This window comes from Ambystoma mexicanum, chromosome 9, assembly GCF_040938575.1.
Source record: "Ambystoma mexicanum isolate Mex_15411 chromosome 9, UKY_AmexF1_1, whole genome shotgun sequence".
NCBI classification, from domain to species: Eukaryota; Metazoa; Chordata; class Amphibia; order Caudata; family Ambystomatidae; genus Ambystoma; species Ambystoma mexicanum.
In genome coordinates, this window is record NC_090931.1 from 923,807,736 (window position 1) to 923,833,934 (window position 26,199).

Here is a 26,199-nt window from a genome sequence, read left to right on the forward strand (position 1 = left end):
TTTCATTTGCTTCTAGTTCCCTTCTCAGTGTCCTCCCGATCCCTCCCGCACCCGCTATGGTCTCTCCCCTTACCACTATTTTCAGGGTTTCCCAGATGGTTCTCCATTTATCTACACTTCCCACGTTTGTCTCGATGTACTCGGTCCATTTAGTGTGCCGGTCCTCTTGGAATGCGCCGTCTGTCAGCGCGTCAGACGGCATCCGCCACATTGGTATGGGGGGCTTAGGACCTTTCATTGCCCAGACCAGTTGTAGGCGGGAGTGGTCCGATATCGACCTGCCCATATAGGTTGCTGCCTCGATTTGGGGGAGAAGTGCTTTATCCACAAGTAACTAATCAATTCTCGTGTACAGCCCATGTGGGGCTGAGTATTAAGAGTATTCCTACTCCCTGGGTGTAATTCCCTCCACACCTCTGCTAAGCCCAGAGTTTCTTTAGCCCGCTTGATTGGTGATGTGGTGCTCCCTGTCCTGTTTAGTAGTGGGATGGATCTGTCAAAGTCGTGATCATGCACACAGTTAAAGCCCCCCCCCCAGGCAAAAAAACAATCACAATATGGGACCAGTAGTCCACTGAGTCTCTCTAAGTATGCCTCAGTGCCATGATTTGGGAGGTAAGTATTCACTATGCACACTTCATTCTGTTGGATGCTGCCCCTAATAATCACATATCTCCCGTCTGTGTCAGTTACCTTTGATATGAGGCGAAAAGGCACAGACGCATCTATCCAGGTGTATAACCCCCACGTATACTTTGAGTATCCTGCTCCAAAGCCCTGCCCTCCCCAGTAACTCACCATTTTATCATTGTCGCCTGCTATGAGGTGGGTCTCTTGTAGTAGAGCTATAGTGATTCTTTTCCGTTGTAGAAAAGACTTAATCCTGTTTCTGCGCATATACGTGCCCATCCCCCGTACATTCCAGGTCAAGATTCTAATATTTGCTGACATCTATATTTCTCTCGTTCAGATACATTGGTCCCATCAAACACCCGTTGTCTCACCATACTCACTTCCCCAAAGATTCTAACTTTTTCACAACCGCAACAAAACAACGACGATAACCAGCTGCACACAGCAGCCACTTCCTGGAGGTAGTGCTCGGGTGCCCCCGCGCCTTCGTGGCCCATCCGGGTCGTCCTGTGCGGGAGTTGGGGTGTCAGCAACAGGCCAACACCCGTCCTTTCGCGGGGTGTGTCCATTTGCCCAGGCCAGGTGGCCCGTCCGTGCCCCCGTCGATGTCCGTCTTAATTTTGATGTTGATGGTTTCTGACCGTATAGTGTGTACATTTCCTTTCCCTCCCCGGTCCATTCAATCTCTTTGCGAGCTAACTTCTTTTGCTGTGTGTTGGGTTATATTTTACGGCACGTTTTCTTCACCTGTGTCAAGATTATTGTGTTCTAGCCACGTGATGGCTGCAGCCGGGGTTTCCAGGAACACCGCCCGGCCTTTATATATTACTTTGAGCCTAGACGGGTACATTAGCATGTACTTGAGGTTCAATGCACGTAGTTTAGCCTTTATCAGTACAAAAGAGTTCCTTGCCCTCTGCACTGTTTGCGTGTAATCCGTATCTATGCTGATTTTGGCATTGTCCCTCTGAATCACTCCTCCTTCCCTTGAGCGCCGTAAGAAAATCCCCCTGTCCTGGAAATTCAGTATCCTGGCCATCATCGGGCGAGGGTGCGATTCCGGCTGCGTTTTTTTCTGTAGTGCTCTGTGGGCCCTCTCGACTGCAAAGCCCTGCGTGAGTCGACCCGCTCCGATTTCCTTCTGCAGTAGTAACTCCACAAAGTACGTTGGATTGGATCCCTCCATTCCCTCCGGGATTCAGACTAATCGCACGTTGTTGCGTCTTGCACGCCCTCAGCATCTTCAGCCCTGTTTCCAGGAACGTATTCTTTTTTTCCAATTCTCGCACCCTGGTTTCCATATCTTTGAGTGTTTCAGTTGTTGCTCTTTGCTCGGTTTCCATGGCCGTTACTCTGTCCGCCAGGTTTCTCATGTCCTGCCTCAGTAGTTGCATGTCTTCCTTGACATCTCCTATCTTGGTGTCTATGAACGAGCGCAGTGCTGCTATCGCGTCTAGCACCTGTTTGTCCCTTCCATCCTCTTTTGGGGTCTCCTGCGCCGATACAGCTCCTTTGCCAACTTGGGGATGATCTTTCGCTTTGGCCGTGACGAACTGATCCATCGTTGCAGGTTTGTTCTTCTCTTTCGTCGAGGGCATATTTGCAGGGCAACTCAGGGATGTTGGTGTGTCTGTGCTTCTATGTAGTGGTTTATTGATTGCCGTTTATCAGGGTTCTTGTGTGCGCCTTAGCCCTGTTCGATCCCGGTACCCTTGAAGTAGTTTGCCCCAGCACCGCCGGTGGTGTCTACCTTCTTGTTTGTTTTCCTTTAGTGCAGGGTAGAGTGACCCAGCTGCTCACTTGGTTAGAGACCAGTGTTGCCCGGGGGCGTATCGATGGCCGTTACCCCACCCGCACTCTCGTCGTGCTTGGCCTTGTTTCTCGCTCGTCGTTGCCACTGTCCGATGCGTGGTGTAGGGTACCAAGAAGATGCGAGCGCAGCCCCGATGTCTCCCTTGCGGCAGCTGCAATTGTGTTGGACTGCGTATTGCGGCCTCCCCCTGTTTCGCAATGTAGCGACAGTTCGGAGCACTGTACCCTTTCACCCCGTGGCGCTGTGTGTGATACCCCCCGCCACCATTTGGACCACTGTTACTGAGTTTGTGTGGGTGGATCTTGTAGTATAGGGTGAGTAGGCTTTACTTGAGGCCACTTCCAGTTGTCCTCTTCTGTGCTGCGAATATTGTGGGCGGTGAACCAAGCGCAGTTCACAATCCGTGCTTGGGCCGCCCTGTCTATGGGCCGTTGATTTTAGGTTGTTCGTATCATTCCCTAGGCCTGCAGTGGCGTGCAGAGTCATCAATTTTTAGTGGTGAACAATTACAGGCACTGTTGATGGCACGAAAACTTATTTGCAGTTCCAAGCAATTTATGGGGAAAGGGCTACTCACAGTGCTTTGTTGCATCCGCTCCTGCCGAGGTCCGTCCTGCGCAAAACCTCAAGGCACAGTGGTGTTGTCCAAGGTCAACTTAGACTTAAACCCGCAGGAGTTTTGCCCTGTTCCTTCGCCCGGATCCGGGACCCCCAGGCGCCACTCACCTCCGCACGGACTGCAAAGCCAGGTCAGACCGTTCTGCAGTCTAACAGTCAGGTGCGCTTTCTCGTATGGTGGATCCTCCGGCCAGCATGTGCTGTCCGCGCAGACCGCAGTTGCTGTGCACTAGTTTGCAGCACTTGTTTTCCACCTTGTTTGCTTTCGCCCATTAATGGGCCTGTTACTATGCCCCACACAGGATCCACCAATTCAACAGCTCCAGCCCAGTTCTACTATTGTTTATTATTTATGCGGTGAGGCACCAACGTGTCCTGCGACCTGCTGTTTCTATGCCATGCAAGTGCATATGATGTTCACGTTGTCTTTTGGAGAGCTTGGCGCCCGCACCAGCCGCGCACATTACCTCTGGGGGGGGCAGCAGCGTCTTACTTGATGGTAGCTGCTTTCCGTCCACACTCCCGGTCCTCCTTAGCTGGCCGCAGCTTCCCCCGTCGAGCCGCCAAGCAGGGGAGCTCTGTGTTCAGCTCCCTGGTGTCCGGATCTGAAAACCGCAACAAGCTGCAGCCAGGGTCGGGGCTGCTCACACTCCGGTTGGGCACTAGGAGATGCGCTGCATGTTGCGAGACTCGCCCGCGCTCCCGGGCTTTTCTGTTAGAGCGCGGCTCCGTCCGCCATCTTGCCGGGCAGGGAGGGACCAGTCCAGAGACCTCGTTTTTGAGGTTCCAAGTGCCGATTTTCTTCGGGGCTTCCACAGTCGGGGCAGGATCGCTTCCTCTTACGCAGGGCAGTCTTGAGTACCTTATACTTTTTACTCCCTTTCCTGACTGCACTGCCTCAATGCAGCTCAGCCTGTCAACCTGCAAGGCAGGGAGGTGCTCGTTCGGGTACCACACAACAGGGGCTCCAAGCTTCGGTGCACCACAAGTGGGCTGTTGTTGGGGTCAGGGTCGCCTATTCGTTGTTGGGTGGGCGTGAGTTTCCCATGCCATTCGCCCGCCTTCCTCATTGCCTTGCAGCTCCACCCGCATCTTGTAGGGCCGGGGGCATCTGTGTCGGACCCTCGTTTTCAGGTTTGCAAGCCTCGATTTTCGCCGGGTTTGTTGCGGACCGGGTCTGGATTGTTTCTGGTTCACTGAGATAGCGTTAGAATTTTTGTAGGTCGCTTTCTTTTGAACATCAAAGGATCTTGTACAGGATCAAGACGGGAGCTCTGAGCAAGCACGTCCTCACTCCATGAGCTCTTGGCCACGCCCTTCTGCTTTCCAATCCATGATCTATGAACATGTAATCGAGTCTATAGCTCACAGTTCCATTGCTCCATGTATTATGTTTCTCACCACTCTCAGTAGGTTCTAAAAAGCTTAAATCCCAATTCTGTTACAAGTTCAGCCAAGCAATGCATTTCTAATTTGTGAAGATGATTTAGTACCGACACCCATATTCTCTATAGTCGTAGGGGGAGTAACCTCATAATTGTCGTGTTTTTCTGTCCATTCCGCCATTTTTTTCAAGGCCTCATCACAATAACAATTTAGGTCTCCCACTAACATAACATACCCATTAGGTGATTCCTCGAGCCAACCATCAATAGTGTCTCTAATGATCTTTTCTATTACCTCAAAATCACTCCCTCCTTGCCTGGAGTACACATTAATCAGTAATAGATCTTTACCAAAGAATATTTTTTCTATAATAACACACAATACCCAATTTGAGACACCACATTTTTCGTATTTTCTGATGTTGAAGCGATATTTCACGCCAATACAGAGGCCCCCCATAGGTCTGCTCCTATTCCCAGCTATTGCATGTTTAATCAAAATATTGTATCCATCCATAACTATGGTTCCCAAGACCCACGTTTCTTGCATCGCAAATATTTCACAATTTTTTAATAATTGCGCACTTTCTTTCTGTAAAATAGATTGGAAGCCTCTGCTATTCCATGATATTAGAGTAATTGTGGATTCTTCATCTCAATTTTCCAATCTATAATTATCATCTGGAATCCATATCGTTGATTTTAGTTTTTTTTACAAGACCTGAGTTTAATTGAATGTTACCACCTATCAAGCAGTTTCTATTATTACTAAACTCCTCTAAGTTGTTACATATAATAATTTCATAGTCATTATTCCAGGTCTCGCCGAGTATTCTCTAAGGCAGGGGTCTCCAACCTTTACGTTAGCTAGAGCTACTTATAGTGGAGGCCAACATGGAGAGCTACTAGAGGGCGATATCGGGTTGGGGATATTTATAAACCTCGGAATTTTTACCAATATTTTTTTGGCTCGATTATTTCCCCCTCTATAAACAGATGGAATAACATATGCCTTCACGAATATATTAAGAACTTCAAAAACCTCTTTGTTGCATTATTATTTATTAGTAGCTGTCTCAAAAAGACAGATATTTGTTGGACTACCACACAAATAGCCTGCAATTTTTGTGCCCCTTACTTTGCGTTGTATGCAGGCTTTATACATGCTAGGCACACTATTGTTTTCCAATTGTGCATTTCACACTTACATAAAAAAAAATAAAAGTAATTTCCAAATTGAAAAATGTTGCTTGCGTTCACAAGTTTTCTTTGAAATGTTTTTTTTTGTCAGACACCACTCATACTCTGTTATTTGCCAGTAAGATAGCTCAGCGGGTTGAGCGCTCGCTGCTGCGATCTGAGCGTGATCTGCAGGTCGCAGGTTAAAATCCCGGCAAGGCCAACTCAGGCTTTCATCCTTCTGAGGTCGATACATGAGTACCAATTTCAGTTGGGTGATATTGCATGTAAATATGTGCTCTGTAAAGCGCTTTGGATTATAAATAACACATCATTATCATTATTTGTGTGCCCCTCTGTGTTTTAGCACAAGTTATATTTATCAAGATGTTATATGCTTGTCAAACTGGTTAATCACAAATAAATGCTTCTGTTATGCTGACAGCAGTTTTTAGGAAATTAAACTGTGGGTTCATGGGTGCCAACTTTTGATTTTCACAGGGGCAGAAATATCCCCACCTCAGCCCTGAATATAAGCAAGCAACCAGCCCAACCCATACCCTGGCCAAACACATTGTATAGCACTTTTTTTATAATGCATTGCAAAAAGTCATACGATTAACAACCTGTGGTTTTGAATATATAACATCTCAGCATCGGTCTGTCAACCTGCTGAACTACCCTGGTAGGCTTCTACTGTACAGCGTGTCTATGGATTGCTTAATGTACTAAAAGTGGGTGTACTTGTGTCATGTAAGTGATTTAAAGTGGAAATGTACCGTGTGGAATTTGGAAAGAAACCACCTGAAAGAAATTGCACCATTTTTTAAATATTATTTTGAATATTTACAGGCTAGCGGCAGTGCTACTGTGATATTTTCATTGTGTGGTCACAATGATCCTGATCCTGCCCCAGCCCCTCCAACAACTCTGGCAACCAAGAGCAGCTTGCTTAAGAAAGACTGTCGTGGGGGCGCACAAGGCCAACTGTGGTACTACAGGCAGCCTGCAGAAGCATAACGTGATACTGACATTTGTCAGCAGATTTACAAGCAGTTCGAAGTGGCACAGTAGCCAAGCTCTCTGCCTGCAATTGGGCTGACTAGGGTTCGGGTCCTGAACATGGAACATGGCTGCAAAAAGCACCATTAAATAATATAACTTAGGATAAATGTTTATTTTTTGGTATCTTCAGCGCGGGTGACTGAAAAGGCTCAGGCGAGCTACTAGTCGCCCGCGATCGACTGTTTGGCGACCTCTGCTCTAAGGAGTTCGACAATTACAGCCGTGCCAAATTGCACAATTGTCCAATTGTTCAAACTCCCAACCTCCGGCAATATAACTCTTTCTATATCAGAGGATTTAATACAATGTAGCTGTGGTACTTTGCCTAAGCATTCCAATAGCCATTGCCTATTGAGAAAGGGGGTATCCTCTCTAGGGTTTTTTTCAATAATTTTCTATACTTTTACCTCTATTTCTTGCCAGTAAGTGTCTATTCCCACTCTCTTCCGAGATACACAGCTCGTTGTCCCTACTATTTCTTTCTCATGGCCAGTCTTTCCATTTCCATACTTTAAATATCCTTATCCCTATCCCTAGATTTAAGGCAGCACCTTTCAGGATTGACCGGGATATCCAAGAATCTCACAATTAATTCTCTTTTTTCTTCAGAGTGATTCTTATCCGACGGCACACTGTTATCCTCAATATCAATGATGTCATCATTTAGTTGAGGAACTATAAACTCCTCAATAGTAGGCAATTTACTGTTACCTTTCAGGCAATTTGCCATACCTTTTTCCTTCGATTTAGTTTTATTTGCAACACTAGTTTTATCTAAATTATTTTCATTTATTTCAAATCTGTTTGCAATTTCTATACATTCTATATCATTAAGTGTGGTTCTGCCAAGGCCATACTATTTTTTTAGATATTATGTTTCTTTTTAGCTTTGCCTGGTTTACATTTATTTTTGGAACCTTTCTTATAATTTCTTTTGCAATGTAATGTGGGTCTATGGCCTTGGGATTGTCCTAGGGGTACCTCATTTTCTATTTCGGCCGCATTATTACTTTCTAACACTGACTCTTTATCAGTATTGACTGTGTTATGTACTACATTTTGGCTCAATTCAACTCTTTCTTCATTTACCAGAATACATAGTTCGCTCAGATCTCCCCTTTGTTCAGCAATGGAGCCATTTTGAACATCTACATTTTTAAATTTTAACCTCTCAATGGGGATCACAGTCGCCAATTCTTTCATATTTTCATTTACCAAAATTACAAGATCTTTCACTGTTTGTTGCTCATTTATCAGCTTAGTGCAGATGCCCAACAAGATGTCTACTGTGACAATGAGGGATTCAGTTTTTCCTCTCATATCCAGTGTATTGTCATCCGCTGTCTGAGTCATTCCAGGGGCAATTTATATCGTCTTCAGCCGAGATGGAAATATCATCCGGTGCCAGCTTTTCTAAGTCTGGTGTAATAGATTTGTACCAATAATGTTATTCATACTACTGGTTACTTCCGTACTTTTCTCTAACTGTGAAGGTAATGAGCCCATTTGAAGGCCCATAGAGTGGCACCGGAAATCATGGCAAAGATTTAGTAAGGAGTTATTATCGATCATAGAACTATTTCCATGTATAGGAATAATATTTCCCCTGGAAAGTCTTTGACCAGATCTATTTTAGTCAACGAATGTGATATTTTTGACTGCTCCAGAACTGTGTTTTCCTTATTGCTCCTGGTCTTTTTCAAAGCAGGGGTATGAACTTTTGGGGGCAAGAGTAATAGTTATCTGTGGTGCCTCTCTTCTTTGCATTTTTGTTTGATCTCAGTTTAGGAGCCATTTCCTAATAAAATGGTAACAGGTATTCGAGTTCAAATATTCAAAAAATGCAGTTCTCGATAATTCAAAATAAAGAAGATGGGGCAAAATAAGTCTGCTGAGCTATAAAAGAAGCCTGCTTAAGCCGGGAACCATACAGCATCTATGAACATTGGCATCCAACTATATGAAAAATATATATGTATGCCTATAAAAATAAAGATTTTACACACATTCACATCAATTAAAAGTGGAGGTATCCAGCATCATAACATTTGTGTACCAATTTCAATGCTCTATGTGCTATGCAAATAGTGACAACACAATATTAATCTATAAAAAGTCTATAGATAAATACTATTTAACACGTAGATCGTTCGAGCCTGTTCAGAATTCACAAAACTATTAAGGTTAAGCTGCCATGCCGCTATCAATCAAGTATAAAAGGTTCAGGTGCGAAGAAAAAGCAACAATAAAATCTCAAATAGCTAAAAGATCGCCTGTTAAGATCACTAGCAAATAAGAAGGGGGGAGAGAAATCCTTGCAGCCCCCCACTGTTACATAAATCAGGTGAAAAAGATTGTATATGCCAGTGTCCAGATGCATAAATAGATTGAAATTTAACTTTAGAGCACACCAGTAATAAATGTCAACAGGGCGAGGAATGCCCGACAGCTCAGGGAGCTGCCAGAGTCTGTCTCTAACACCCCCCCCCCGCCCTACAAAGTACCAACAAATATCAAATATATGGATTGATGTTTTACCGTTACGGTGCACTTTCTATCTTCCATGTGTTGGTTAAAAGGAAGGTCCCAAACACTTCTGTGTAGTTACAGCTTGTCATGCTGATTATACTGCTGGCAAGTAGAATATAAGATAAGATCCTAGGATTATATTATCATAGAAGCAGCAGGGCTATCTTCCCCATGACCACACGCCCAACAGCCCAGCAGTTTACCAGCGCCCTTGACTTCAGCAGCAGGCTTTACACCACAAAGGCGAGGATGTTCCGAATGTAATCCTCAGCTACCTGCGGGGGCATGGAACAGGGCGTTTCCCCAGCCCTTAAAGCAGCAGTTGGAATTTATTAACATGAAGAAATGCAAGGTTTCTTCTTTTCTGCACCTTTTCACAAAAAACGTTTTCAAAAGCACAGCCCAACAGTTTAGCAGCGCCCTTGACTTCAGCAGCGGGCAAAAACCATTACTGCCTAGAGTCTTCCCTCTGTCAGGATGGGAGCTTTGGAAAAACAGTCCTGCATTTAGTTCATGAAAACCTTTAAGAAACTGAAATTCTTTCTCCCAACAAATCTAATACTGCTTTTGGAGTCTATCAAAGATGAGGAATACGTGGGAGGACACAATCCATTCAAAGAACAAGTTACTTACCCCTGGTAACGTTCTTTCGACTGGATGTTCCTCCCACGTATTCCACAGTAGAATTTCCCATGTTATTACAGGGGCTGAGTGTGCTATATATGCATTTGATTACATCATCCTCGAGGCAGAGGCTTTCGAGGGACATCGAGTCGACCCCATCAACACACAGTACCCTCTGCCGAACACATTTTTTCCGAAGCAGCTGAAGCTGGAAATCGAATATCAAAGATGAGGAATACGTAGGAGGAACATCCAGTCGAAAGAACATTACCAGGGTTAAGTAACTTGTTCTTTTGGACAGATTGCAACGCCCACACTTATGCCCCATCATGGCAACAGCGGAACAAGTCCAAGAACTAATTTACGCAGTCCAGGGCCTCTCTGTAGAAGTACAGAATTTGAAGTCGAACAATACGGTTCTCAGACAGATGGTGTCTGCCAGAGACGAGTGGTCCACTAATCTACCTCCTATGGGATTAGCAGTCGGAAAGTTCGACGGATCACTGAAAAAACTTAAAGAATTTGTGGATGCATGTGTGGTGCACTTTACCTTCTGGCCTGCCACCTATGCTTCAGACCAGGCTAAAGTGAGGTTTATGATCACCAATGTGTTAGGAAATGCCCTTACATGGGCAACTCCTATGGTGACGTCAGTGAATCCCGTTCTACGTGACTACATCACCTTTGTGGGACTCCTGAGACAGACCTTTGGAAGATCAGAAGTGGTCTATTCAGCCCGGGAGACTCTTCTCGACATTCAACAGGGGTCCTCGGACCCCATGACTTACATTTCAAATTTCCAATGCATAGCCACAGAAGCTGGATAGCCAGAAGAGGCACAATTCACCATTTTCAGAAGGGGACTCAATGAAGAACTTGGCTTGCATGGCCAATCCTGTCGCTATCAGACCTCATTTCTCTGGTCCTTGAGCTGGATTAGCGGTTCTCAGGGTGAAGGGGCAAGCGGAAGAGACACCCACGCAGGGCGCATCCTCCTCCAAATCCAACGTAGTCCTTTTTCAAGACCGGAGAGTCTAATAAAGAACAACCTCTGCAGATTGGAGCTACAAGAGGACCTTTATCACCTTCAGAAAGGAGACACAGAAAGGAAATGGGCATATGTATGTATTGTGGGTCAAGCAGTGATACTCTCAGGGACTATACTTAGATCCCTCAACAAAGGTCAGGAAATGAAAGGCCCTGGCCTTAGAAGGGTCTTCGGCCAGGGAAGCAAGCATGCTCTCTTGTTTACTTCCCATTCTTGTGCCTTGAACACGGAAGACACATGTCTTCTTGTAGTTAGAATGTTACTACACCTACCTGAACGTACAACGGAAGCTCTAGCCCTAGTGAATTGTGGAGCAGCGGGGAACTTCATGGACACGTTGTGGGCTGAAAAGCAAAAGATACCATTCCAGGAACGAGCTGAAAACCAACCAGTGGAAGGAGTTAACGGAACTCCCTTAATATCGGGTCCCATCACAGATACTTCCAAACCTTTGGAGGTCGTCATATCTGACCATAAGGAGTTCCTGCCGTTCGATTAAAATAAGAGCAGATCACTTCCCAATCATATTAGTTATGCCTTGGTTGCAAAGACACACTCCGTTGATTGAATGGAGTAAAAATGCTTTTCGATTCGACTCTGCATACTGTGCAGCCCATTGTCTCTCCTCTTCGTTAGGAGATCCCACTGTAGTATAGTGTGTGGTATCAAAAACCCCTACCACAGGAATACATTGTATACCTGTGCAATATCAAGGATTTGAGAAAGTGTTCTTGGATAAGATTCCAAAGGAATTACCCCCTCATCACCCAGAAGATTGTGCACTTGACTTGATGCCTGGTTCATTGGTTCCTTTTGAGCGCATGTTTTCATTGACCATCCCAGAAAAGAAGACTCTTAAAGAATATTTAGAATCCAATCTTCAAAATGGTCTCATTCAACGTCCTAAGTCACCATCTAGATTCTCACTCTTCTTCATATCCAAAAAGGATACATACGAATTCAGACCCTGTATGGACTACAGAGGCCTCAATCGAATAACCATAAAAGACAGATATCCCATGTCCCTTATAAGGGAGATCGTCGAAGCAGTCCAAGGATCAGTCATCTTTACCAAGCTCGACCTCCGAGGAGCGTATCATCTCTTATGGATTTGCTATACAGACAAATGGAAGACTGCTTTTAGGACTCCTTATGGCCATTTTGAGTACCAGGTCATGCCTTTTTGGCCTGGCTAATGCTCCTGCTGTTTTTCAGAAATTCATGGACCGTTTATTTTCAGATCTATTGTTTGTCCGTTATCGTGTGGTTGGACGATAACCTGATATTTCCTCAGTCAAGGGACCTCCACTAGAGACACATTATAGAAGTTCTGGATGGACTAACAATGAATCAGTTACTAGTCAGACCAGAAAAGTGCCTTTTTTCGATGTCTCTTCGTTACCCTATCTGGGTTTCATCCCGTCACATCAGGGCATAGCTATGGACTGACGCAGGTTTCTGCGGTCATGGATTGTCCAGCTCTTACCTCCTGTAAAAGAGGTGCAACGATTACTAGGACTGGCTTTGCTCAAGAAAAATGTTTGGTTTCTATGGGGACCAGAAGCAGAAAAGGCATTTTGTCAGTTAAGAGATGTTTTGCTTTGCCCCTATTCTCAGACAACCTGATAAAAAACTGCAATTTATTGTAGAAATGGATGATTCTGCAGGAGCTTTAGGAGCTGTCCTCAAACAATATGTAGATGGACAAGAACACCCCATTGCCTACCTCTCCAAGACCTTCACCACGAACGAATTGATCTATTCGGTCATAGAAAGAGCTTATGTCGATGAAACAAGCCTGCATGGAGTGGCAGCATCTCCTACAAAGAGCAGTTCAGCATTTCGAGATTTGCACTGACCATAGGAACCTACGGGTTCTACAGCAGATGGAGTGCATGAATGCCAGACAAGCCTGCTGGGATTCTTTGCTCAATTCGATTTTAAGATCACATATATTCCCGGCACAGAGAATATACTTGCTGACGGTCTCTCCAGAACTTGGTCAGGGGAATCGCATTCGACTCCCAAAACTGAAGGCCTTTTTTCTAGAAAGAAATTTGTATGTGTTGTTTCATCATTCTTACAGGAAGTAAGAAATGTCTCCCCGCTGGTGAGGAATCAAACACACTTCTCTTCTTCTCTTCTCCGGATAAGAAAGAAGTGCTTCCGTTTCATAAAACAGGCTAGTTCTTCCAGAAAGAACTCTACAACAAAGAGTTATGTCTTGGTGTCACGAGGCACCTGCAACAGGTCACAAAGGTTACAATGCGGCTTTTGATCAAGTTCGATGATCTTTCTGGTGGTCTTCTATGTGCTAGGACTTGAAAGAATACGTATGTTCATGCCCGATATGTTGCCACTGTAAGTACCAGACTGGCAAATCCATAGGCCTGTTGGAACAAAGACCTACTCCTACCAAACCTTGGAGCCAAATATCCATGGATTTTGTGGTTGATCTACCTCCTTCATGCTGCAGTGGGACTTCTATTTTCTTTCTGCTTTCCCGTCGGCTCCCGCAGTCTGTACAACTTCTTCTTGGAGCTCTGACAGCTCTGGCGGTCATCCTGCACACTTAAGCGCTGCTTGTTGGGGTGGGAGCATGTCTCCCTCATGGCTGGGCTTTTCTTCCCAATACCGCTTCCTGCTGCGCTTACTCTGACATGCCACTGGTGTTCACCTCTCACGTCGGCATCAGTGGTCATTCTTTTGTCTGCTTCTGCGACTGATCCAGCATTCAGGTCTGCCTCAGCTACTCCTTCAGCGTCCTCCTCTCCACTTTCTCTCAGCTGCAACTCATTCCTGAGTTTGAATGTCCTACTCAGGTGTTGTGGTCTATAACAACTAGACCGCACGCTCTTGTTAAGGGCATTGTTGATCGTTACTAACTCTGGGCCCCTCTTCTTCGTCCCAGTACCAAGGGCATTATGGATCCTGAAGTCCATAATGGTTTTGGGGTTTTGATGTTCAATTGTTTGGATTGCTTTGTGAAATTATCATTGCCAGAGTTAGGGACATTTGTATAAAAGGGTTGTGTTTTAACTTTGGGTTTTGAACCTATATTTTAGACATGATCATGACAATGAAAGGATGTTGTATTTAATACTTGAACCCCCAAAGTATACACCTTATTCTGATTAGATGACTTTTCACAACATGTTCTTTGGCTATTTTCATAGGAGGGACTTGTACAATGACAGCATGCATTCAATATTTGGGGATCACATTCCCAAATCTTATGTAACTTGCCCCTTCCCCTGCCCTGTCTTCTATGACATCTTGCACCCTGTTATTTCAAAAACTTGACCCCTTTCATACGTCCTGCTGCCATGCCCAATATACCCTTATAGTACATTGCCTTGTGAACTAATGTCACTTTAATGGCGAAGGGGTATTCAGTCTCTGGAATTTTCTGCCGCCGAGCACCCTCTTGCATGGCAATAGCCCCTTTTTAGGGTCTCAAACTGCGGGTGTATCATCACCCGCCAATTGCTGAACTCCGCTCTTTTCTTTTTCAGAGAGATGTTGCAGCACCTGCTGGGCATCAGATGACATAGTAACTCTGTAGTCCACATCTTAAATCTCAAATACTAATGTAAATGGATACGCCTACCTATAGCGAATCCCCCCCTTTCATTGAGCTAAGCTGTCAGATGGCGACATTCTCTACGACAGGCCAGTGTGAATTTGGACAGATCTTTGTATATGTGCAGTGTTTCCTTCATATTCTATATTTCGCTATAGTTTCGCCTACTAAAGCACCTCTGCCTTTTCTCCATATCTGAAAAGCCAGACCACCACAGACCTTGACCCCTTTCCTCTACCGGCCCCGCCTCAGTGTGCCCTCTTGATTCCCACATCCTTCCCACCTTGTCCATAGGGAGTTCACCACAGCCTTCACCTTCTGCAGGACATCACCGGATGGCTCCCTGTTTTCGAAGTCGTCTAATTTCAACTTCATCTCATCGCAAGATTCCAAGTCCGGCATCTTAGCCACATACTTCACCTCCAAGCGGTCTGCGTTGAGTTGGTTGTTTTCCACACCCTCCATTTTATCCTCGAGTGCATCAACCCTAACCCGTAAGTCTGAAATTGAGGATTGGATATCTCCTCTCAACACCTTCATTTCCTGTACAATGTCTCTGATATCTTCCTTCGAAGCTGGGACCTGTGCCCCTACCTCCAATCCCAGCTGCAGTGGAGAATTTTTCTCCCCACTCGTCAACTTCAGCCCCCTTTGCTACTGCTGCAGGGCCTGTATTCCCACCAGAGGGTCCTTCTCCAGTTTGCCCCACTTGTGCTCCCGCTGATCTGCCTCGCCAGGCGGTCACAGATTTCCCTGCAGCAACCCCACCGGGCCCAACCTCTCTTCTGACTTGCTCTTCGTCCCTTCTCACTGACGCTTGAGTAAGCAGCAGTGCCCGGTGTGAGGACTTTATGGGAGCACAGTCTCCAATCACCACAGTGGTCCCCTCCAAATCCTTGTGAACCGTTGCTACCCTGCTCCAAGTTTCAAGTCCATCAAGTGTCCAGCCCTGGGTTCACATCCAGCACCCACAGCCTCCTCTCCGCCACTCCCTCTTCTGCCAGCTGCCACTGTGTAGAGTAGAGTTATTTTCCTTTTAAGCCCACCTTTTTTCTTTTTTTTTTGGATAGGGCCTTTTGTGTTACTGAAGCCCCATCCTCTGTGGGGCAGGATGTAGGGGTTATTCTTCTGCAACCTTCAGGGGTAGGCCTTCACTCCTTCGATCTCCTTGGTGCACCCCTCTTAACCGATGGTGCGGTATGGCCTTCTGTCCTGATCAGCCCTCTGGAGCTCGCCTTTCTCAGCACCTCCCCACTGGGCACTTATTCCTGTTTTGATAGGGGGCATGCTGCACACCTTTCACTGCTACCTCCCCTCGGGCCATAGCCCGCCAACTTAGCTTGGTGTCGCGTCCCCTGGACCTTCAAAACAGGGCGCTGGGTAAGCCCTGAGACAGAAGGGCGAGACATGTATGTTAAGCTGTTTGGTGAGATGGCGCTGGGCGATTGCAAGGAGAGTTTGATGCTCAGCGGGAAGGTATGACAGGAAGGTGAACTTCGCATTGAACGTTCAGGGAGGTCGCGAGTCACGGTAAGTGCCTCAGCAACTCTCTGTTGGAATTGTATATGCCTTTTTGCAATCATGCCTGGCTTAATCCAAATGTAAGGCACAGTTATTTTTAATTCTCAGTGCATCTGCCAATAGAGGCTACGGGAAATGGGCAATTGGTCTGCATAAATTACAGTGAGCGCCAAAAGTCGGAGGACAAGCCCTCCTAGAACAACAATAATGAAAACAACAAAGAAAATAAAGCTGCTTAAGTACAGCTGTGGCAATGCAACTGCGCTGTACATTGATTTTGGACAAGGCGAAGGGCACGGAAGGAGATGGATCCTACTTAGCTGATCCAATAGTGGGGATTCTCTCTTCGTCCTCATTGAACGAATTCACTCTGACTAACAATTGCCTGCTAACAACTCAGGCTCAAGTTCATGCGACAGCACAATTAGTGCAACCAGCGGTAGAAGAAGCAGAGCAGAATGCTCAATCTGTCCTCATTCAGCACTGGCAACCTGGGTTGGAATATGCTGTGACTTCCACAAAAATAAAAAATAAAATAAAGGAATATTTTAGGAGGAAGATGAACAAAAGTTTAAATGACGTGGAGGATGAAACCGAAACCTCATGGGTGGTTCCATATACTCCAATTGCTAATACAGAGGTCCATCTTACACCCACGAGATTGGAGAAGGCTCAAGCTTTGTCACTCACTGGAGCCAGAAACCTGTCCTTTTCTCAACTGGAAGCCCCCCATAGAAGTTGTGCCTGAAAGACTTTTGGGAATGGAAGGTTCTTCTTATGAAGGGTCCCCATAAAAAAGAGGATTTAAGTGAGGGTACCCTGAAGGCTCTGCATTTTGTGCTAAATTCTCTAGTGATGGTGTTTGAACTGCTTAAGACAGAAGTACAGTCGCAAGCAGGCATATTGCTTGAGCTTACAAATGAGACAGCCAAATGTGAATCCACATTGGTGGGTTTGGGTCCGGCCATTAACATCAATATAATTCCATCCTTGAGAGAAATGAACCTTGAATTGACCAAGCAAGGCCTAGAAATCTCCTCCTTACAGCATATGGCAATTTCTACAACAAAGGCTGAAGTGGAGAGGAACTGTCTCTTAGAGGAGGCAGTCGAACTTCTGAAAATTCGGCCACTGCCGTGCGAAGAGGGGAAAGAGGGTGCGACTGTCTCATACCAATGCTTCGACGATACTCCTCTTTCAGAATCCATGCTGGAAGAATTCCGGAGGTTGGCAAATATAGGTAGAAGTCCATGCAAAAAAAAACTTCCATCGACCCGGAGACCACTTTAGCAAAGCAGTTGGTCCCCGATTCTTCATGGAAACCGGCTCTTTGTCAGAGCTCGTAGGAAAATGAGAAAGCGACAAACGGGAAGGAAAAAGAAATCTAGAATCCCCCGACCAAGGTCGAAGAGAAGTCATAAACAACTGAAAACTTCAAAAGATGGTTTCATCGTCCTCAAGTAAAGGACACTCATCACCCATGGAACAGGGCAACAAAGGCATAGAGGGAAGAAATGCGTTGATTTCAAGCAGTTCACCGAAGCATGTAATGCTGCCCACGAAAATAAATGGATTGAGCAAAGCCGGGAAAAGTTCAAAGAAAAAATCGCTCACCACAGATTGCTACATAACAGACGATAATACTGAAGTAATAAGAGTGAGCAAATGTCTCCAAACAGACTTGAGGGGTGATCAGGGAACTGCTCAAGAAGCTCAAGGGAGTCAAAGCACGCTATCAAATCCAGAATCTAAGAACACTGGGCTGAGCATTGGTCTGGCTATCCATAAACAACTAGGAGGAAGCATCCCAGACAAAAATAAATGGGCCCCAATTTTCTTGCTGAAGAAAACCTCATTACCTAACAAGACTGTGGTCTCGCATACTGGAGCTGTTTTAAAGCTAGCTCCCATCTTCCTTGCAGCAGGCGGAAGAGTTGAAAGAAAAGCCCTGGTTGGATTAGAAAGTAGAGCTCCTCCCTCAACTTCAACTCCAGATCAAAGTAGTCAGCTTAAAATATCTGGTAAACAGAATGGACAGGGGAAATCGTCTACAGTTTTTGCGCAGCCCATCCAAGAGGGATCCGAGGCCACCTTTCAAGCAAGCAATCTGTCAGCTACAACATCTGCTTCAGAAAATATTGAGGACTTCGCCATCCCAAGGGTCTGGTTGAGACTTTTAACAAACACCAGACATCATAAGTCCTTGAACAGAACAGTGATTCTGAGGATATGCAAAAAAGTTAACAATTTATATCTTCTCTCCTCAAATGACATTGAGAATGTATCTTTTCCTCTATCACAAGATCTGCATTTTGCAGAGGTTGCATTCACCTCTTCCAGAGCAAAGTTAGCTATCTTGAATGCATCAAGGGAGTTGGAATCTCACAGTTTGCAGGTATCCTTTAATAAGTTTGGGGGTTGCACTAAAGCTTTCCACCAGGGTAAGGCGGCGACAAAAATGGAACCTCAAATGGTGGGGGAACTGCAATCAAGGGAGTTAAATGAGGATGGAAAGGAACCTTCGGGTTCCAGGTTTCAGGAGAATGCTTTAACCCTTCTTCCAGAAATCCTCTCCCAGGTTTTACAGAAGCTTGGCATGGGACCTCAGCAGCTTTAGAAGAAAGGGTGTAAATTTTGTGGGTTGGAACACGAGGGGCTCCAGTACCTTTAAAGCCACGGGGATGAGAGATTATCTATTTGACTTTAGTGATATTGTGCTACTGCAGGAAACCTGGCTGGTAAATCCCATCAGTATAGAAGGCTTTACGATGTTCTGTCTTCCAGCCCTGCAGAAAGCAAAAGGGAGACCCTCGGGAGGTCTTTTGATTGCCTTCAAAAACCAATCAATAAAAAAAGCCACTCCGATCTTCATGAATACTATAGGTATTCAGGCCTGTAGAATTCATCTAAACGGTGATCTCCCCGTCTCAACATGGACGATTGTTAATATTTTCTGGAACCCCGCATGCTCAGAACTCTACCCATTTCTTATGATCCTAGCTTTCTTGTTGGAAACAATTAAAATGGATCTCGGGGGGGACTCACATTATATTAGCTGGGGATTTAAACACAGAGTGTGTACAGGCAAGAAGAGGCTCAGAGAAACCGCACATTTGCAAAATAACAAAGAAGTGGCTGAGTTTCATGAAATCTTGGGATTTGAGCATGGTAAACGGTAATGCAGAGGGAGACTTGGGTCCTTCCACAACTTGGCACAGAGGGAATTCCTCATCGGTTCTAGATTATATCTTCTTATCCCAACCCCTTCTTTCAAGCCCTTCCTCCCTGGTCATAAAACATGATGGAGGAAGGGATCATTGTAGACTGCAGTTATCTTTTACTGATCTTTTCACCCCTCCATCAATTCTAGATCAACATGCCTTAGTGGGTTTGAAAGGGAAAATAAGACTTGTGAAATACTGGGGAGTGGGCACAAAACTGAATACCCAATTGAAAAAGGTACCTAGATTTATATGGGAGACTCAATGTCATCTGAATAATTTTAGAAATTCTATTTGGGCTACCTTAGCGCCTAGTGTCTCAAGGGGAAGATATATGCAAAAGCATTTGCACTGTTTCGATGAGGAGACCAAGATAAGGAAAAGAGAACTGAGAAAATCTTTGCGCGAATTGAAGTCAGATGGGTTGGGTGTAGTAAAGTATATAGCAGAAGTTAAGTGTTAAACTCAACTACCACTCATGGTCTCAAAATCATAGAGCATCCAGGCTGCAAAGAGAGGGGGAATATAGGTTAGAGCTCCTAAGGGAAAAGAACACTAGAAATTTCTGTTCAATAGTTGTCCAGCTAGAATCTGGCGATAATAGCTCTCTCTGCAATTTAGTCCCTGAGTCGGGGTGGGTGGATCACTTAATTGAAATCTTTAGAGACCCAAGGGGCACTATATCCAGTTTTAGATCTCCTTGGTTATCAACCTTTTATGAGGAGGAGGATATTAAAGATGTAATTCTCGAGTCATACTCATCCAGGGCGGCGGGCTCAAATGGTCTCACGTATCAAATTCTCAAAAGTGAGCCATTATTATGGTCCCGCTTACTTTTTTGTCTCTTTGAAGAGATTTTAAAGTGCCGCACTTTTCCATCCTCTTGGAAGACAGCCCTGTTTATACCTCTCTTTAAGGGAGGCGATCGTCGAGCAGCAGCAAACTATCGTCCAATTGCCCTGCTCGACATAAATAGTAAGATCTTCATGAAACTCCTGTTAAATGAAATACTAGCCTGGGTTGATCAACAGATGATTCTGTTTCGCTACCAGACTGGCTTTAAACGAGGCTTGTCAACAGCCCTAAATGGTTTGGTATTGAATCTGGCCAGTGAACATACAATGACTAAGGAGGCGCTTCCATTGTATGGAGTGTGGGTTGATTTGTCTAAAGCATTCGACTAAGTTAATAGAACTTTGCTTTGGGATACACTTAAGAACTGGGGCATTCCAGATACATTGTTAGATATGCTTATGGACCTACACAGAGATACCACCATAAGAGTCCGGCTAGGCGAACAGGGCCATCTGTCGGAGTCCATTAGGGTGGAAAGGGGGGTTAGGCAGGGATGTCTGGGGGCCATGTTATTTTTCAACCTTTTTCCAGCAGACATGGGTATCTTTATGGAGTTGCCTGCTTTGGCCAGTCCGGAATTAAATGGAAAGACGGTCCATTAGCCGGCCTATGCAGATGAAATTGTCTTGCTGGATAGAACAGCTATAGGTCTGCAGCGACTCTTGTCAAAGCTGGGTGAATATGCAGAAATAAATAATCTCACCATTAACCCACTCATATCAAGAATTGTGATCTTTAGACATCCGCAGAAGAAGATCCACTTTTCGAACTGGTTCCTAGAGTGTCAATTGATTTAAAGGGTCGAGGAGGTGAAATATTTAAGTTATAAATTCTGTGCCTCTCTAGCTTGCCATAAAGTGGAGGCAGATTTGGTTGCAACAACCGGTGTCCGGACATTTCATCGAAAACAATTGGTTGACAGGACATTTGGTCGACGTAATTTCGTCGAAAACCAAATGGTCGAATTTTTTTTAATTTATATATATATTTTTAAGGTTGTAGTTTAGGGAAAAAAAGGGTTTTTTTTAGAAAAAAAGGGGGTTGGGGGTGACCCCCCGCCCCCCCAAAGGGGTAAAAATAAAAAACAAAAAAATTCAACCATTAGGTTTTCGACCAAATTGGTTCGACCATTTGTCCAGTCGACCAATTTATTTCGATCAAATGTCTGGTAACCGCAAAAACCTTATAGATTGCTTCACAAATGCTTAAACTGAATGCTAAATACTGCAAGTTCTCAGTTTTACTGCTGATAACATTTTATGTGGCAAAACCGTTCCCGGTAATTCTTTACGGTTTGGAGGCGAAGCCCCTTCTTTGGCTTACAGATTGGAGGGCAGTAGAGGGACGACTATGGAAGAATACCCTGGGTCTCCCTACCTGTACTGCGGGTTGGAGCCTCAGATTTGAACTTGGTCTAAAATCGTTAGAATGCATGGCAAACTGGAAATTGGTATCACTCTACCAGGAAATCATCACTGGACAGAGCTCCTCGTTATATGGAGACATTAGACATCATTTGGAACAATCCAAATCTCCTATGCTGACCGATCTAGAAAGAAGAGTGAGGATGATGTTAGTGAAAGTAGACTTGGAGGTTGACACCCTCATAACAAATCCATTGAAGGTCAAGCGTAAGCTTGAAGCTATCGATTGGATAGAAACAATCACAAAGGTAAGGGAGTCCTCCCGCGTTAACCCCTTTCTCTTGGCAGAAAAAAAACTTGTCTGTCTTTCCCACTACCTTTTGAAGTTTCCTGATAGGGTTTTAAGGAATAATTTTCTAAGGATCAGATTAAATCTGGTGCACTGTGGAGAAGTATTGGCAATACAACAGCAAGGAGATAAAGCCATAAAACGGTGTAATGTTTGTGACACTCCATCAAACCAAACACTAAGGCACTTATTGATGGAGTGTGAGGGAACATGGGTAGCTCGTAAGATGCAGTTTAGGAGATTTGTATCTCGTGAGGAAGGGACCATCGCAGAATATTTCTGAGATACACTGGTCTCTGGACACAATGTTGCTCTAATAGCCTCAGTAGTTTGTGTCCTAAAACTTTGTAAAATAATTGAATAGTTTCTTTCGGACCGGCTACTGTCACTGGTGAAGTTTTAGCTTACCTTGAGTTTAAGTATGTAGTTGTGAATAATGTATTTTTAGAGGTCGATTGTCTTTTTTAAGCAATGCAATTTTGTTTCTTTTTTTTTCTTTTTGTCTAATGAGTTGGATTTTTTATGGAATGACTACCTGTCCCCGGCCATGCGTTGCTGTGGCTCAGTCGGGTTAAATGGAAAAGAAAGAAAATAGAAAGTGCACATTTCTAATATGTTTAATTTCACAATTCTTGTGGGTATACAATATTTTTTGTTGTTCCATTGTCTGTGCAGATAAAGAGATTGCCTTGTTTGCCGACTCTAGAACATGCAACATATAATTGTCCATGTGAGAAGCAATCCGTGTCTAGATCTAAACTGCACAATTCTAAAGATTGGCCTTGATCTTTGTTGATGATGATGGCAAACGCAAGTTGGCATGAATTGAGCCGTTACGATTTCTGCGCCGAACAACGTCATTTGGAAGCATGATTTGTATTTCCTGGCTCTGGCGGTTCTCCAAGTTGAGGCAGTTTAATTTTCCCGGCGGCGCAACACATGCCTTTAGTTTCTCCATTAAATTTCAGAGCCTTGCAATAAGGACACACTTCAGTCATAGTGCCGATGAGAACATGCCGGCTCAAACTATAATCATCAGCTGGGTTGTACCGGAATACAAGGCGATTGTAATCGCGTGATTGCTGAGCACGGAGTCGTGTTTGATGCTGATCTGCTGTATCTCGTTGATGTCTTTCAGCCACTCTCAGCCTGTCGCGTTCATTCTATTGAGAACGAAGCAGATCTGAAGTTGCAGAACGCGATCGCCGTGCTCGCAACCGTGCATCCTGAAGTCTGGCTGCACGTCGCTCTACTGCTCCCTTGGCACGTTTTTGAGCCATTCTAAATCGGAAACATTGAAATGGAATCGTAAAATATTTAGTATAGCGTGTGTTGCTTTTACGTCCACCAGATGGCGCTGTTTTTCCAAGAAAACATGTTTTTACCGGTCACAGGTGTGACATCTATGTATGGTAGGTATATAAAAACATGTGCGTATTTGAATGCAACATTGTGTCAAAATTTCAAAGCAATCAGTGAAGAACTTTTGGAGATTTAAGATTTTGAACAAACTAACATTTACATTTTTATTTATATAGATAGATGTATTGTTTTTATTTCTTTTCACTCTTTGTAAAGGTTCATGGCAGAACCATATACAAATAAATAAAACATTAAAATTAAAAAAAAACAGGGCACTGGTCACCTCTCAGCCCTGTGCCAACGTACCTCTCTGATTGTCACTGGTTGCTGCCAGGGTCTAACTGGTCCTTCAAGCACCGCCTCTGCTCCCTGGGGCTCACGCTGGCCCACTGTTCTCCTCCACCCGCCTGATTTGCTTCCCATGAAATCGACACCCTGGTCACCGGCCACCGTGGCACTGCTTTATTGATAATCTCCCGGTACCCTAGTGTTTCACTTGGATAACGCATGCCCCTAAATCCGAGCCTAAGCCGCGCTGGGAAGGGTCCGTACTTCAGTATACTATACAGGGCAGAGGCAGCCCGAGTCTGTTTTCACATGGCCATCTTAGTTTGTGCCCCATTGCGGACTCCTAAGTCTGCGCCGTTTTTGATCAGCCAGTGCTGTGAGTCCCTATTCCCACCCAGTCCCTACAGGAATCCCTCTCCTCTCACTCTCTGTCACCATCATGCATCTTGACAACATGGGCATTGAAATAGGGAAGGGATTTAGGCCGAGCTCTATTCACTGTTTCCAGCAGCCATTTTGGTTTGTGTTTTATTGTAAGGGGTATTAACCTGCGTGGACGGCATACAACTGATTATTCAATTAGAACTCTAGAGGTCTGCCTATGCTGCTAATAATGTCAATGGTCGGAGCTAGGGGTTATACAGCAGGTAATGGATCCAAGGCCTCATGAAGGATCTCACTTCACTCTGGCCTGTCAGCTCAGGCTATTGCGTGGTTAGTGGCTGTATAAACCCTACTCACCTCAGCCATCAATGCTATAATGGTCTCATAACCCAACCAGACCATCCCAAATAAAGGAAGATTCGGGAATCCTAATTGTTGGTGATTACACACTCCTGTGTCTTGTCTCAGTATGGAACTGCATAAACTAGCATTCCCTTCTAGAAATGAAAGCACTGAACAAAGCAAGGGCTGCCTTTTGTCAGTGTTAAGGGATGTGCACCGCCTTTGACCGTGGGGCTATTCTGCGTTGCCCCGTAGCAAACCGGAGTGGTGTGTTTCTGGGATTACCCTCTCCACATTCAACGACTGAGATTTGGAGAGAAGATAGCTACTATCATGTAGACTGTGCATCCTGAGGCCTGAGATGAGATTTTCATGAGGCTAGAGAAACACTAGAGTATACATAAATGGTGCTATGTCCCATACTGAACTATGTGAAAATACAGTTTGGTTGCATGGGTGAGCAGAAGTGTTGTGTTTAGCACTCTGTTTTGGAGGTTATTGGTACTTTGTGTTGGTAGCAATAAGATTGAAACTGATGGGAGTGCTGCACTCATCAGAGAAGGGATCCAAAATGGAGAGAGGTGCATAGAGTTAGGAATTGCATGACCACTAGAAGTTTCCATGTGTTAATATCCCCGCAAAAATATCGCCATACAAAAATATCGCCATATTTTTGCTGCGATATTGAGGCATGGAACCTGCGGGGGACACCACCGCAACCCCCGCAACCAAATATGACCCCGAGCCCCCAAAAATATCACCTATGGCGTTCCAGATTACCATATATACGGCAATATTTTTGGTGGGGATAATATGTAGTGATACCCACTAGAATGGTTTGCTTTTCGTCTGTGCTTGGCTTTATGCCTCACCAGCAAAGCCCTGGAAGTGGTGGCACCCGCTTTAAAATGTTGTGGTGTCCTCATCTACCCTTGCCTAAGTGGCTTACTGCTTCTCCTGTACATTTTGTATAGGAGAAGTGGAAAGTACCTCCAAATCAGTGGGCTGTGGCTCAAATCTTTTCATCTATTGTCTCCATTAACATTGAACTGATGACAAATAAAGTTGTCTTCCTTATTGCAGTTTCATTGGCTGAAAGGTTAGAACTGCACACAAATATTCTAATGACACTTTTTACAGTTTGTTATATAGAGAAAGTTCCTCTCAGAACTTAGTACTCCTGTTTATCAAAGTTATTCTTTTATTTCAGCTTGAAGCAAGGGAATCGCCTTGCATTTTCCAGAACTGATTCTGAGAAGACTCTTCGCAATCTGGATGTCAGAAGTGCTGTTGGGCTCTGTTTGGATACTAATAAGTGCTGTGGCCTTGAAATAAATTCTTTGTTCTGCATGGCTGCCCCAACTCAAGCAAACAGGTCACTAATTATCTATTCCATGTGTTGTATTTTTAGTGCTACACATATTTTGGTCATTCAGTCATGGTCATTGTTGTGCAAGGAGCCTTTTGGTAGCCTGTTATTCACATTAATTGCCCAGATAACTAGCTTGCTATCTCCACAGACTGTCTGTGCCTCTGTTACTATGCTGTGTAGGAATAGAGGGGTGCTGAGCGTATGGAAGTTGAGTGGTTAGTTTATAAGGCCTGGTTGAGTCTGGTCTTCTACCAAACTAACAGTATTTCCCATTAGCCTATAGGAAGGAGGGTTCTGATGATAGTTCTTTCCACTGTAAAAAGAAGCATCGCTCTCAATCGGTCACTGCTGGCTTGTCATAAATCTACACTAGTTGGTACCATGTTAGAGCAACATCTCCATTGTAGGATTCTTGGTATTCAGAAATGTGGACATGAACTTTATTACACACACGAATACGCCCTGATCTGGTTGAATCTTCAGCACCTGGGAATTCCCACAGTTTGGCCTCTTTGCCACTCAACACAAGTTCACCTGCTCTTGATTGGCATCTTGGTTTGGCACTGTTTAAGGCCACTTAGTGGTCCCTTTTGTGTATACATTAGTCCTCGAGCTTCATGAACACAATTGCCCCATCGCTTAGCCATACATACATTGATTCACC

General features: G+C 44.7%; 1 protein-coding gene across 2 annotated transcripts in view; it reads left to right on the forward strand.

The window, feature by feature from the left end:
* The window catches only part of PRKRA (protein activator of interferon induced protein kinase EIF2AK2), a 700,997-nt gene that overhangs the window by 227,659 nt on the left and 447,139 nt on the right, over positions 1 to 26,199 (forward strand). Inside the window, exon 4 of one of the 2 annotated variants that reach the window (XM_069616107.1) lies at positions 25,374 to 25,538. The exons of the other annotated variant lie outside the window; for it this stretch is intronic. Coding sequence (XP_069472208.1) covers positions 25,374 to 25,538 — 165 coding nt within the window. The remainder of the gene's footprint in view (positions 1 to 25,373; positions 25,539 to 26,199) is intronic. 2 annotated transcript variants of the gene reach the window in all.